This window comes from Oncorhynchus masou, chromosome 6, assembly GCF_036934945.1.
Source record: "Oncorhynchus masou masou isolate Uvic2021 chromosome 6, UVic_Omas_1.1, whole genome shotgun sequence".
In the NCBI taxonomy this organism is placed as follows: Eukaryota; Metazoa; Chordata; class Actinopteri; order Salmoniformes; family Salmonidae; genus Oncorhynchus; species Oncorhynchus masou.
The window spans coordinates 44,588,913-44,603,537 of NC_088217.1; the positions used below are offsets into that span (position 1 = coordinate 44,588,913).

Here is a 14,625-nt window from a genome sequence, read left to right on the forward strand (position 1 = left end):
CAGCCACTGGTGATTTGTGCAGCAGTTCGAGGTTGATCCAGGATCAGATTACAACCCCCATAATGAGGATAAAAACAATGACTGGACCAGTGGTGCGGGGAAACTCCTACCAACAGTACCAGGTGACTGGTAGTAGTGAAACCTGTACTGCACTCATCTGGCAGTATGTACCACAATAATATTGGGATATACCTTGTTTGATGCATATTGTTGTGACTTATGCCATGTGAATGTTCAACACAATGTTTTCTAGCTTTTTATTGAAAAATATTGGCCTGAACAAAGACATGGGCCCTATGTCCATGGTAGTGTTTTATTTGGGGACACTGACAGTTCAGTGGGGGATGAGGATCTAAAAAATTTAATCCTGGTCAAATTTCGTAATTATGTCCAATACAGAAAGTAAAAAACTCGAAGTGAAACCCCATTCCTACCAAACCCACCGTCATCCAATGACATCTAGGCAGTTTCTACAGCGATTGACTGGGAATAAAATACCACAACACAAACACTTTCCTTTAGGACCCAGAGACAAAGTACTAACATATGCTATTGATAGGACCAGCATGAATACAAATATTCCATGATTAAAATGTTTTAAAAAGTAAATACACCAACAAAGCTTGTTTGAGATTCCCAGAGCCATTTAAAGGATACATATACAAGTATATTTATACTTTCTTTACCCCAATGTGGCTCTTCAAATCCCATGCACAGCTTACAATGACCTGAAATGAACATGACATGACTTTCTTTCCACTCTCCAAAAATGTCCAGGTGTAGTGCTTGTTGGTTTAAGAACAGACTCCTTTAAAAATGGAGTCAGTCTTCAATTTCCTTGAGCAAGCTTCTATAGAAGATAAGACCATCAGCAGAGTAGCCTGGCTGGTCAGATGAAGAGAGGGTAAATGGTATTGAAAAACAACGGGACAGAACAGACACAATTCCATGCTGAACACTGGGTCAAGTACCATCTTTCTTTCCCAGTGAGATCCAGTCTGCGTGAGCCCTCGAGCTTCTGGGAACACAAAGAAGCTGAGAAAGAGGATGCGTCGCAGAGGCAGAGTGTACTGATTTGTGCGCATTAGATACAATGCAAAATAAAAAGTAATTTGTAGAGGGTGGAGGCTGTGTGTCTGTGGTGCGTGTTGGAGGGTGTTTCTAGAATAGCAGCGCTCCCATGCTGCCCATTTCACTCTGCTCCTTGACGAAGATCTCAAAGTACTGGTAGATGATGGTCACGGCCAATAGAATTCCAGTACCCGAACCGATGGCGCCCAGAAAGTCCGCCATGACGGACAGCCCACCTATGCATAGGCCACCGAAAGCTGCAGCCGTGGGGATGTACCTTCACAAAGAACAAGATTTTAGAATTGTGTAGAAATTAACACTTGGGGCAGAGTGCAACCAAAAGGTGTGTATGTTTTTACCGGTTGAGCTCGTGCACCATGGAGGTCTCTCTGTGTCCCCTCATCACCATCTGCTGTTCCTTCAGCTGCTTAGCCACCTGTCAGACATGCAGAGTTAGCAACTACCACACATACTTCAGTGTACCTACAGTAAAAGTGCATCTGTAACAGATGAAGCAAATACATCAAGTGACTCACATCTTTGGCCGAGGATCCTGAAACCTCGATCCATGTCTTGGAGAAGAAGGCACAGGAGCCCAGCATGAAGACGATGTAGATTGCAGCATGGATGGGGTCATCCAAAACAGAACCAAAGGACTCCGGGGGAGAGAGGAAGTAGCAGAGACCTCCAACTGGGTAGGCACGAGCTGGTCCTCCAGTGGAAGTATCCTATACAAAACACAATCAATTAAGTATAGATTCTCCATGTAAGCATAGCCAAATCAGGGCTGTTATGAGTAAAACAGGTCTCAAGACTGCGACCACTCAATTATGCATTTCTGTCTCTTTTACATAGCAGGCGTAAAAGAAACAGACTGGACAAGTATGTGCAGAATGGACTACTGTATGTTCATTGTAGTTAAATTACCAAGTTTTTGCACTAAAGTATGTAGAATATTGGCCTGTTGGAAACCATGTCGTACAGTTCAGGTTCTCTACAGAGCTCAGAAAGAAAACCGTGCCCACCAATCATGACTCCTTTCTATGTGTATCAAAATGATACTTTCCTTGAATTTCATTGTGAAAGTCTAACACTGAAATATCATGTGATGCACATCTCACCCATTATGCGATTTATAAAATGGATTGTTTTTAGATTGTGTAAACAGTAATTGTGTGATGGTGGGGAGGCAGGGTTGTGCTTGCTGTAGTTCCTCAACAACACAGCTAGGTGAGCTCAAAAGCACCTTACTCGTTGAAGATTCTTGAGTAATAAAAGGGCATTGAAATTACTTAGGAACTGTGCACAATTTGGAGAGGTGTGGCCACTTAAGAGATTGGTCTTTTGGTCTTACGTTCTACCCTACATTTTCCAGGAATCTTTTTATGTTACTGAATGTATCAGGAGTATTTTCAGATTAAAATGCACATAAAATCAATTTTCCAATAATCTCCAAACTGTTCCCTTTCAATTGCTACCATGGTTATGCATTTCCCATGGGAGTGCGACCAAATATTGGGCTGGTGCCACCAACTGAAAAACAGAGGCACCAGTGCGACCAGGGGAAAATGTTAGTCTGAGCCCTCTTAAAACCTTCCTACGGCTAGCTCTCTTACACAGGACTGCTGAACGAAATGTCTAAATCGGTCAACACTACCAGTGTGCTGTCATAGTAGTCCAAAACATGTGATCATAACCACCACTATGGCATCAAACAGACACTACATTGTTTACAGTCACACAGAATTATTCAGTATTGGTTTTAACCTCATGAAGGTTAAATGTGACGAGAAAAAAATAAGTGGCTGTACATTTTTAAATAGTGCTGCTGGAATGAACATGGGTGAGGCAAGTCTCCACCTGTGTAATGAACACAGAAGCGACACTCAAAGGTCATTGCGGACAGGTACTTACAGACCAGGTGCCCAGCAGGTTAACCAGAAAGTTGCCACTGAATCGTGTGGAGAGCATCTGAGAGATGACGTACAGGTTGGACACAAGGGCAGACTGGAGGATGATGGGAATGTTGGAGGTGTAGAAGAGCTTGATGGGATAGGTGTTGTACTGACCACGGTAACGGGCAGACTTGATGGGCAAGTCCACCCTGAAGCCCTGGAAGGAGGCGAGAAGTGTTCAAGACCTTTCAAAAACAACCACGGAAATCCAATGGTATTCAAAGTTCGTCTTCAATTATTCCATGCATGCAGCTTTCTGGTCTGAACATTTATGTTCACATTGTCAACAGAGCCAATGGTCATAAAGGTCAAGTAAGCAATGAATTGAAAGCCATTTGTAAAACCAATCAAATGACAGTCAAGACGATATAGGCTATAAAAACAGGTTGTCTGTCCACTGACCTGGAAGTATATGACGACAGCAAAGACGAAGACTGTGGCGATGAGGTTCAAGAGGTTAGGCAGGTTCTGGCGGTAGAAGGCCTCTCTCAGGGCGCGCACCTTGTCTGTGCGGGTGGCCAACAGGTGGAACAGGGCAATGACGGCACCTTCAAACTCCGTTCCTGAGACACAAGAGACAAGGTTACCTAACTAACCACAGCACAGCAGGGGGAACAACCCTGACTGAAGAACAAGAGCACATTGTAAATACACATACACTAGTTACACAAAAGTATGTGGACACCCCTTAATTAGTTGTTTCGGCTATTTCAGCCACACCCATTGCTGACAGGTATAAATATCGAGCACACAGCCATGCAATCTCCAAAGACAAACATTGGCAGTAGATTGACCTGTACTTAAGCGCTTATTGACTTTCAACATGGCACCGTCATAGGATGCCACCTTTTCAACAAGTCAGTTCGTCAAATTTCTGCCCTGCTAGAGCTACCCAGGTCAACTGGGGACCAACTCCATACGAATGCCCATGACTTTGGAATGAGACGTTCGACGAGCACGTGTCCACCTACTTTTGGTCATATGTATACTAGCCTTAGTGCTACCTACCTCTCCCAGTGTTGACAGTAGTGGGACTGAAGGCCTTCCAGACGATGGTCTCACAGATGTTGGTGGCAATGAACAGGGAGATACCAGAGCCTAAACCATAGCCCTTCTGCAGCAGCTCATCCAGCAGCAGCACAATCAGACCTGCCACAAACAGCTGGGGAAGAAGGAGAGAGCTTAAAAAATAGGGAAGGGAAAGGATATACCGAGTCAGCACAACTGAATGCATTCAACTGAAATGGGAGAGGTGCAGCGCCCGGGAAGCAGTTGTGGGCTAACTGCCTTGCAAAATGGCAGATTATTCCACCTTCCCGGCACAGGGATTCGAACCAGCAACCTTTCAGTTACTGGCCCAATGCTCTGACCAGGCGGATGAAAGCAGAGCAGACAGTTGAGCATGGCTGATTGACAGATTAAAGAAATGGCTGCCAAAGGGTTTTAGTTGTGAAAGTTAGGTCTCTGTACCTAAAGGGTACAATTAGTGAACTGTTTATATGAACTGGGGAGGGGTCTAACTAACCTGAATGATGATGAGCAGGCAGATCCCAGCACCCATCTCTGAGGGGTCTCCGTACATCCCAGTCATCACGTAAACAATGGCCTGCCCAATGGTGATGATCATGCCAAACACTGCAGAGAAAAAGGAAGATGGTTGCATTCAATATCCTTGGACTGTTGTGAGTGGAAAAACACTTTGCAACGGGATACTGAATACACCCCAGCCTTATGACAGGCTAGAGACCCTTATTCTAATACCCATCATATACAAGCCCACAAATCAGAACAGTTGCCAGGTGGCTATATAACCATAATTCAACATATTATGATGAATCCCATTCCTTGGTAAATAATTCTTCTGTGCAAGATGATGAGGGTGGACCTACATTTCTGTGCTCCATTGAAGAGTGCTCTGTCCTTGGGGGTGTCTCCAACCTCAATGATCTTGGCTCCAGCCAGCAGCTGCATGATGAGACCAGAGGTAACAATGGGTGAGATACCCAGCTCCATCAGAGTACCTGTAGAATGGTGGAGGATCAGTCAACCATTATTATGAACCAACACTGTTGTAATGGAAAAGGGGATTCTGACAAAGGCAAAGCTCTGAATACGCTGATATCAGCTAAAGAATGTCAGCTTTTGCAAAGACTGCTTGTCAAAAGAGATGAGACCTGATAACATCACAGGGAATAATTATTTCTCCATGTAAGAGGTGGGAACCAAACAGTGAAGGTGTAATATAGATGCCTCTAACATAATCAGTAGCCAAGATTGAGAGTCGTTAATAAATGAAGAGACAGGTGTCAATATTTGTTTATTTAACTAGGCATGTCAGTTCAGAACAAATTCTTATTTACAATGACGGCCTACACCGGTCAAACCCAGACGCCGCCGGGCCAATTGTGCGCCGCCCTATGGGACTCCCAATCACGGCCGGTTGTGATACAGCCTGGATTCGAACCAGGATGTCTGTAGTGACGCCTCAAGCACTGAGATCCAGTGCGTTAGACCGCTATGTCAATGCTGTGAGCCCATTGTTTAGCTTAGCAACAACCAGAAAGGGTAAAGCTGTGTTTTGTTTAAAGTTAACATGCAATATTTATTGGTTAAGATCATATTCATGCGATCTTAACTGGCAGTACAATATATTATTTAGTAAGTACAGCACTTCTAATATCCAACTTAGACTTGAAGGTATTTTCTGTACTATAAGTATTTAGTAGTGCCGAGTCACCGACATTTCCTTTTTTGGTTATTAAACAACTAATTGACCGACAGCTGTTCAATTACTTGAATTCCATTTAGTTGAGGGTTTTGGTGAGCCCAACGCACCATTTCTCTACAGAGAAATCAAATCATGAGAAATCACATCAAGAAAAATGTGGCGCGCTGGGCTGAAGGAAGCTGTAGTTTCCATAAAGCAAATATTCAACCTAGTTCAGCACAAGAACACATACACTTAACTATGTTCAGTTAGTTTCACGCAGACCTCATGAGAGAGGAATGTACACAGAGGGATGGAGATACTTCCTGAAAGTATGTCTCATTTACTTTGAAGAACTAGTAAAGGGATTCTCAGACAGCTCTGCAGCATGCTTGAGCAGGCTAGCCTAGCTAAATATGATGACTAAAAACAGTACAGTATTTGGGGAGCACAGAGCTGTTTGGCTGCTACTGCCTGAGCAGAGATGAGATGATGACTTTAAGGAATTACAAATAAAGTCAAAAAAACAATAAAATAAAAGTAATATACACATCTGAAATATTTTATAGTAATTTCCTATTGATGTCTATCCAATGTGGACCTGAGAGAATCACATATTTTAAATGTTTTGGCAATTGAATGTTAATTATTTTTGGATTAGAAATTTAACATGAAGAACAAAAAAAACATTTGAATGTCATTTCATAATGCATTGTGATTTTTAAAAATAAATACCAAAATCCATTATTTTTTAAATCAAACAGAAATGAAAAAGCACTAATCACTCAGCACTATTAGCTAGCTGCCTATTACTAGCTGGTTGGATGGGCAGCTAGGCAGGTTGGTACTGCATTGTTAGGTAGCATTAAAGATCGACAAACAAGGCAGAAAATATTTATGCAGGCCAGATAAAGCTAGCTTGCAAACTTTGCTAGATTGGGTTATGAAACTAATGCATAATTCGAAAATAGTTAGCCAACTAGATAGCGTACCATCTTTGGGTTGTTTGAAAGTTGTCATGTTCAAAACGCACACACAGCTAGCTAGGTATACTTAACATGCAGTCATGACACTTGACAAACATTATTTTTAGTATTCTCTTCTATTAGCTAGCTACTAGTAGTAGTAACTGTAGCTACTTAACAGCCAATATCATGACTGGCTGACTATCCAACCAGCACGATATATTTCCAGTCCTAACCTCCAGAAATACACTGCAGTGGAGAAGAAGCAAAGCAAAAACTATGATAATGTTCCCACTCACTATGGACCCAGGTTTTTACAATGGCACGGGACACCAGCATGCATGCAGTTATTGCATTGAATTAGCATTTTACCACCTTGGCATTGTAGCTTGAAATAATTACTTGCTGGCTTTACAAATCATATATGGCATCAACTTGGGTTATAGATAGAACACTTGGTTATTTAAAAATATTATATTTAAGCCATTTAACGCAGCACTAAAATTAATGCATTTCAATGAGAGATTCCTTAAAAAATATATTTTAAAAAACCTTTGTGGGCGGGGCCAAATATGTTACTAGGGACACACAGTTCAAACATTTAAACTCGTCTTCCTCCCTATGGACTGATGATTAAAGACACAGGCAAGCATTCAAACTAAGTAGAACCAGACTGTTCGTTTCTCACCTCTGTTGGAAGCCAGGATTACTCTCATCCAGTAGAAGGGATCTGCAGAGTCCGAGGACATGATGCCAAAGAGGGGAATCTAGGACAGGAGACAAAGAAAGAATGAACCCAATACACTGTACCCACAAGAGTTAAAACTACACTCATTGAGTCATCATTACCTGTGGCCTTTACCATATTATCAGCTAGTGATAATAAGACCAAAGACAGGCAGGGCTTCTCTGCAAGAACCATACAATATATCGAATTACAGAGACAGATGTTCAGCAGATACTAACCTGGCAGCACACCAGGAAGATGAAGAGAGTGATGGCAGTCCATAGTACTTTTTCTCTGAACTGAATCTGTATAGGTAAAAGAAGGAGGTTTTAGAATCATCACTAGAGCTAAGATTGTTGAAGAGCTAGTGAGGAGAGATTGCGGTATACTATACCTTTCTCTCTGGTTTCTGAATCTCGGGTAAGACCGCACAAAACGGCTTTATGACTTCCAAAAATTTGACTGAAAAAAAAACCATGAGGTTGGTTAGTTTCTTTTTTTGGGGGAAAAAAACTACATGCACAGTAAAATAAGTCTTGTCCTAACCAGTGCAAGATAGTTACACTTTATCAGGATGAAATGTCATCACTCCCATGCATGGAAAAATTAGGCTCCACTCACATTTACAGACATCGTCAATAAACTACTAACTAGTTAGTTAGCTAAGTAAGGTAATCAATCCAGTGAGATAACTAGCTTTATTATATGTGGGAACAAACTAGTGGGCCTATAGCTAGGCTGATTATGCGAGCAGATTAACAGAGGCAATAGAAATACAGTACTAGAGGTCGACCGATTAAAATCGGCATGGCCGATTAATTAGGGCCAATTTCAAATTTTCATAAAAATTGGTAATCTGCATTTTTGGACACCGATTACAGCTGATTACACCTTTTACGTGAGTGCAGAAAGGAGCCAAGGTAAGTTGCTAGCTAGCTTTAAATATATCTTATAAAAAACAATCAATCTTAACATAATCACTAGTTAACTACACATGGTTGATATTACTGGTTTAACTAGCTTGTCCTGATTTGCAAATAATTAATGCAGTGCCTGTTAATTTATCATTGAATCATAGCCTACTTCGCCAAACAGGTGATAATTTAATTTAACAAGCGCATTTGCAAAAAAATTACTGTCATTGCACCAATGTACCTAACCATAGGGGCGGCAGGGTAGCCTAGTGGTTAGAGCGTTGGACTAGTAACCGGAAGGAGCTGACAAGGTACAAATCTGTCGTTCTGCCCCTGAACAGGCAGTTAACCCACTGTTCCTAGGCCGTCATTGAAAATAAGAATGTTCTTAACTGACTTGCCTAGTTAAATAAAGGTAAAATCAATAAAAAAATCAATGCCCTTCTTAAAATCAATACACAAGTATATATTTTTTTAACCTGCATATTTAGGTAAAATAAATGAATGTTGGCAGGATATATTAACTATGGGAATTCTGTCACTTCTCTTGCGTTCTGTGCAAGCATTGTCAGAATTTATGCAGCAGTTCGGGCTGTCTGGCTCATTGTGAACTGTGTGAAGACCATTTCTTCCTAACAAAGACTAATTAATCTGCCAGATTTTACCATATTAATGACTTAAGGCTCGTATTTGTGTGTTCATTATATTATAATTAAGTCTATAATTTGATAGACCAGTCTGACTGAGCGGTGGTAGGCAGCAGCAGGCTAGTAAACATTCATTCAAACAGCACTTTCCTGCGTTTGCCAGCAGCTCTTCGCAATGCTTGAAGCACAGCGCTGTTTTTGACTTCAAGCCTATCATCAACTTCCGAGATTAGGCTGGCAATACTATAGTGCCTATAAGAACATCCAATAGTCAAAGGTATATGAAATACCAATGGTATAGAGAGAAATAGTCCTATAATTGCTATAATAACTACAACCTAAAACTTCTTAACTGGGAATATTGAAGACTCATGTTAAAAGGAACCACCAGCTTTCATATGTTCTGAGCAAGAAACTTAAACATTAGCTTTTTTTTTTACATGGCACATATTGCACTTTTACTCTCTTCTCCAACACTGTTTTTGCATTATTTAAACCAAATTGAACATGTTTCATTATTTGAGACTTAAGACTTTTATTTATGTATTATATTAAGTTAAAATAAGTGTTCACTCAGTAGTTGTAATTTTCATTATTACGCACACAAACATACAGATTAAAATCGGCTGATTTTAAAATATATATTTATGGTTCTCCAATAATCGGTATTGGCGTTAAAATCATCAGTCAACCTCTATCTACTGTAGCTGGACAGCTAACCATAGTTCTTCAAAGAAGTTGACATTCATTGGGAATGCCAATGTGGTTTATTCAAAACAATGTTAGCAAGCTAGCAGCAAAATAGTCATAATTAAGCAATAAGGCCCAAGGGGGTGTGGTATATGGCCAATATACCACGGCTAAGGGCTGTTCTTATGCACGACGCAACGCAGAGTGCTAGGACACAGCCCTTTGCCGTGGTATATTGGCCATATATCACAAACCCCTGAGGTGCATTATTGCTATTATAAACTGGTTACCAATGTAATTACAGCAGCAAAAATAAATTTTATCATACGGTCTGATATACCACGGCTTTCAACCAATCAGCATTCAGGGCTCGAACCACCCAGTTTGTCTGTCACTGTCATTACAAAGACTTGAACCGGCAGTATCTCTACACACAGGTACTGTTACAGCAGACTATGCTAGCTAGTAACATTTCCTAGAATGACACAAAGACTGTAGAGGGTAACTAGTTAGCGAATGTTGAAGGTGCACACAGCAATCTGAAATGTCCCAACTAAGTGCCAAGAGTCATCAAATTGTGGGCATTTCATGAGCCTCGTTAGCTAAAGTCAGCAGCGATTGAACGTTAGCTGCCTCCTACCGTTAGCTTCCCATTCCGTTAACTTATAATATTCTTAATTTTACAGTTAATAGATAAGTAAAACGATTGTGTAACCCTGGTTAGCTAAGAACTATAACACCATAACTACTAGCTAACTAGCCAATGTACGGTAACTTTAGGTAGTTAACGACCTAACATTACAGCTGACGTTAGCATTGGCTAGCTAGTAGCAAGCTACAATACATGTCCGTTCACAGCCAATCTAACTAACTAAACGTTCAAAATATACATTTAAGATGCAATTCACAGATACATCGACAGACGTTAGAAAAATTACTCACTGCCCATGGTGTCCTTTATCCGATTCCCGTTGTGTTAAACTGGTGCCACTTGAAGGATCATCACAGTTTGCGTGGCACCATTGAACCGCTCTGCACAAAAAAGACACGTCATCAATGAGGCTCCTACTACACGTCAGATCTTGGGGTTTCAAATGCTGCGTTCAAGAATGTCTGAATTTGAAACGTGTGATGCTTTCAATACAACTGGTAAAAGGAAAAAAAACTAGGTCAAATCACGATGTCACTGATTTTCAGGTCGGAATGACGGAGCTTTAGAAAGATGTCCGATATTCCGACTTCGAATTCTGAGTTAGGATGACAGTTCAAAACGATTTTTCCCAGTCGTAGCAGTTTTCTTTTTCGAGATCCCAGTTGTCTTGAACGGACTGAATTCGGAGATTTCAGAGTTCCCAGTATTTTTGAACACGGCATAATTCTCATAACCTGCTACATTAATTATCCTAACATGCTGCCAAAAGTCAAATCTGACAAAAATGTATCCCATCTAGTCAAAACAGATAAATCTCAAATATGCGTTTGATTATGATAAAACAAGAAATATTACACTTGCAGTAAATGCAAAACAGAATAACTGCTGCTAGGTCATTACAATTTATACATTTTCACATGAGACTGCTCATTCAGTAGTTTAATTTACCTTCACTGAAATTAAAATGCATGATCATGAACAAATTAAAATACTGTTTATTTAACTTCAATGATTTGGGAATGCAGAAAATGCTCTAGATAACACTTACTGCCATCAGGGGTCAGCATTTTACAATTTCTATCACTGCATGTTATTTTTTGTACAGCTTTCAGTTGGCCCTAGAATGACATTGAATCATGCAAGCACAGAAAAGTGAGCAACTGGTAAAGTGACTATGTAAATCAATTATGTGCAAAAAAAATTGGACGACTAAGTGTCTCTCTATTAGACCTAGAGTCGATTGAGGAACCCGTGAATAGCTCCCTGTGTGTTTATGCTGTTGATTTATCTATTGTAGTGGCTGCAGCTTAAACCTCTTTCTGCCGATATAAAGTTTGCCCCTTTTCCAAGACATGGGGCTTGTGATAGCAGCTTTTTTCTACACATGACACACCCACACCCAGACAAGAAAATCGTCACGAAATTGTGTGCAAAACCCAAACCAAGCAACAAACTCACCACCTATCGAAAGATGAGACTCTCAGAGAAGGGGGTAGCTGCATCCCAATATGGCGACCGGAGTATGGGAAAGTGGGTGTGTCGAAAGGAAAGTAGTGGGTGTGTCGAAAACGAAGGTTGCGTATGTATCCACGGTTATGTGAGCTATATGGACCACTCCAATATATTAGTATCACTCCGCGGCAGAGGGATACATCCGAGGTGAGGATTTATAGATTCACTCGTACACCTGTGTCACGGCTAGGGTCTGTCCCTATAAAAAGACCCCATGGCTGCAACACATTCTCTACATCATTTCTGAGGTGCCTCTAGCACTGTAGAGGATAGGAATTATCCATATAGCTCACATAACCGTGGTTACATACTTAACCTTCATTATGTTTTACTACATTGGATCACTCCAATATGTTGGTATACCTGTACCAGATTTAGTCGGTGCTAGAGGGACCTGGCCAGCCAGCGGCGAAGTCCCAGCGCGGGAACGAGACGCAGGGGCCATCAATGTGGAAGGGGGGTCCTGGCACAGTCCCCTGAAGGGGAGGCGATGCCCAGGACCGCTGAACCAACCGCAGAGGGAGGTGCCACACTTACCCGATAGTACCTAGCAAAGGTGCAGGAGGAAGCCCAGCTGGCCACAGCACAGATATCGGCGAGGGGCACTCCTCTCAATAGAGCCCAGGATGCAGTCACACCTCGTGTTGAATGTGCCACCACAGATCCCAGCATTGGCTTGCAAGCCAGGCGGTATGCTGTCGTAATCGTGACCACGATCCAGTGAGAGAGCCTCTGCTTTGATAACCCAGCCCCCAGGACTCTCTCACCATAGCAGACAGAGCTGGTCTGTTGTTCTCACTGCCTGTGTCCGCTCCACATAGGCAGCCAGTGTCCGCACAGGGCACAGCATGCCGGAGGGAGGCCCAGAGTCCACTGCCACTCCTGGGGGGTCGTAAGCAGACAGGATAAAAGGGATGTTCACATGCCTGTCTGACAGAACCTGCGGGAGGAATGAAGGGTTGGAGAGGAGAGATATACTCCTCGCACCGGGGTCCATCCGGTAGCACTCAGAACTTACCGAAAGAGCATGGAGCTCAACCATCCTCTTCATAGAAGTAATCACTACCAAGAAAGCCACCTTCATAGAGTGGTGTTTCATGGAGGCAGACTCCAACTGTTCGAAATGCGGCTTTGCCAAAGCTGCCAAGACCACATCCAGATCCCAGCTTGCCATTGAGCGGGTAGCCGGTGCCCTTGCGCTCTGCATGGTGTACATTACGCCCTCCAGTAGTCCTAACATGGACCATTGGTGCCGTTCAGCGGTCAAGCCCACAGACTGAGGCAGTGCGGTCTCGGATGCCATATAGTTCCCCCAGTCTGAGACAGCAGGTCGGGTCTCAGGGGCAGTTGCCAAGGTGTCCCAGACAATAGGGACAGGAGAAGGCTGGGGCGGCAGGGTAGCCTAGTGGTTAGAGCATTGGACTATTAACCGAAAGGTTGCAAGTTCATATCCCCGAGTTGACAAGGTACAAATCTGTCGTTCTGTCCCTGAACAGGCAGTTCCTAGGCCGTTGAAAATAAGAATTTGTTCTTAACTGACTTGCCTAGTTAAATAAAGGTAAAATAAATAATAAAAGGCTGAACCAGGGTCATCTGGCCAGTATGCGGCCGCCATCCTGGTCCTGTCCAGCACAGCCTGGATCAGGGGACAAGGGGGGAATTATCCAGTACCTATAGAAAAAACTGGGGAAGACCCATGTGGGAAAAAACAGGCAGACAAAAAAACAGCAACCAGGTAGTGGATTTGATTTAGTTTTTTTGTTTTACGCCAACTGCAATATTACCTAGACTGTTTAATCCAAACAGTACAAACAGCCATATGATGGAGTAACTCCGTTAAGGAACTCCAAAGTTAATGTCTCAACGTAGTGGAAAGTCCACCATGATACTTTTACACTTTGCAGGGGAAAGAACAATAAAAACAACCCAGCAGGGTATCTGCCACCCCTTAAGTGACTTAAAATAAAATGTTGAGCAATGTAATAAAGTAATGCCTTTTGAAATAAGTTACGTTACCCAGTTATGTTGGTTGACAATTTGTTAGCTACGCTATCCTTACGAACCACATAGCATTACAGGAATGTATGTTAGGTAGTTACCTAACGTTAGTTGGATACTAATACATCGAACTTAGCAGATAGTAAATATACTGCCTGCCATCTAACTAACTAACCAACATTTATTGACTTGATTATTCACATCATTCTTAGCAAAGTGGTATAGTTGTTGTGCGTTTCAATGGACATTGTTAATTCTGGCTATCTACTCCGATTTCAGAGCACTGTTGAATATTACCAGTGTCACTTTTTGTCCAAAATACCAAGTGTTATGTTTGGGGCAAATCCAATACAACACATTACTGAGAACCACTTTCCATATTTTCAAGCATAGTGGTGGCTGCATCATGTTATGGGTATGGTATGCACGTAATCGTTAAGGACTGGGGATTTTTTTTAGAATAAAAAATAAACAGAATTGAGATAAGCACAGGCAGAATCCTAGAAAAAAACCTGGTTCAGTCTGTTTTCTAACAGACACTGGGTGATACATTCACCTTTCAGAAAACTTGCTCAGGACCTCAGACTGGGGCGAAGGTTCACCTTCTAACAAGACAACGACCTTAAGCACACAGCCAAGACAATGCAGGAGTGGCTTCGGGACAAATCTCTGAATGTCCTTGAGTAGACCAGCCAGAGCCCAGACTTGAACCCGATCGAACATCTCTGGAGAGATCTGAAAATAACTCTGCAGAGACGCTCCCATCTAACCTGACAGCACTTGAGAG

At 42.0% G+C, this 14,625-nt stretch overlaps 1 protein-coding gene across 1 annotated transcript; it reads right to left on the reverse strand.

Moving 5' to 3' along the window:
* Positions 1–243: 243 nt before the first annotated feature.
* Positions 244–10,729, reverse strand: LOC135542107 (protein transport protein Sec61 subunit alpha). The gene is made up of 12 exons (XM_064968764.1): positions 10,619–10,729; positions 7,820–7,887; positions 7,665–7,730; positions 7,387–7,465; positions 4,916–5,047; positions 4,552–4,661; positions 4,035–4,188; positions 3,429–3,589; positions 2,986–3,183; positions 1,608–1,799; positions 1,431–1,507; positions 244–1,348 (listed from the first exon to the last, which is right to left on the reverse strand). The coding sequence occupies exons 1-12, from the start codon at positions 10,623–10,625 to the stop codon at positions 1,162–1,164; spliced, it is 1,431 nt and encodes a 476-aa protein (XP_064824836.1). The 5' UTR covers positions 10,626–10,729; the 3' UTR covers positions 244–1,161.
* Positions 10,730–14,625: the final 3,896 nt, after the last annotated feature.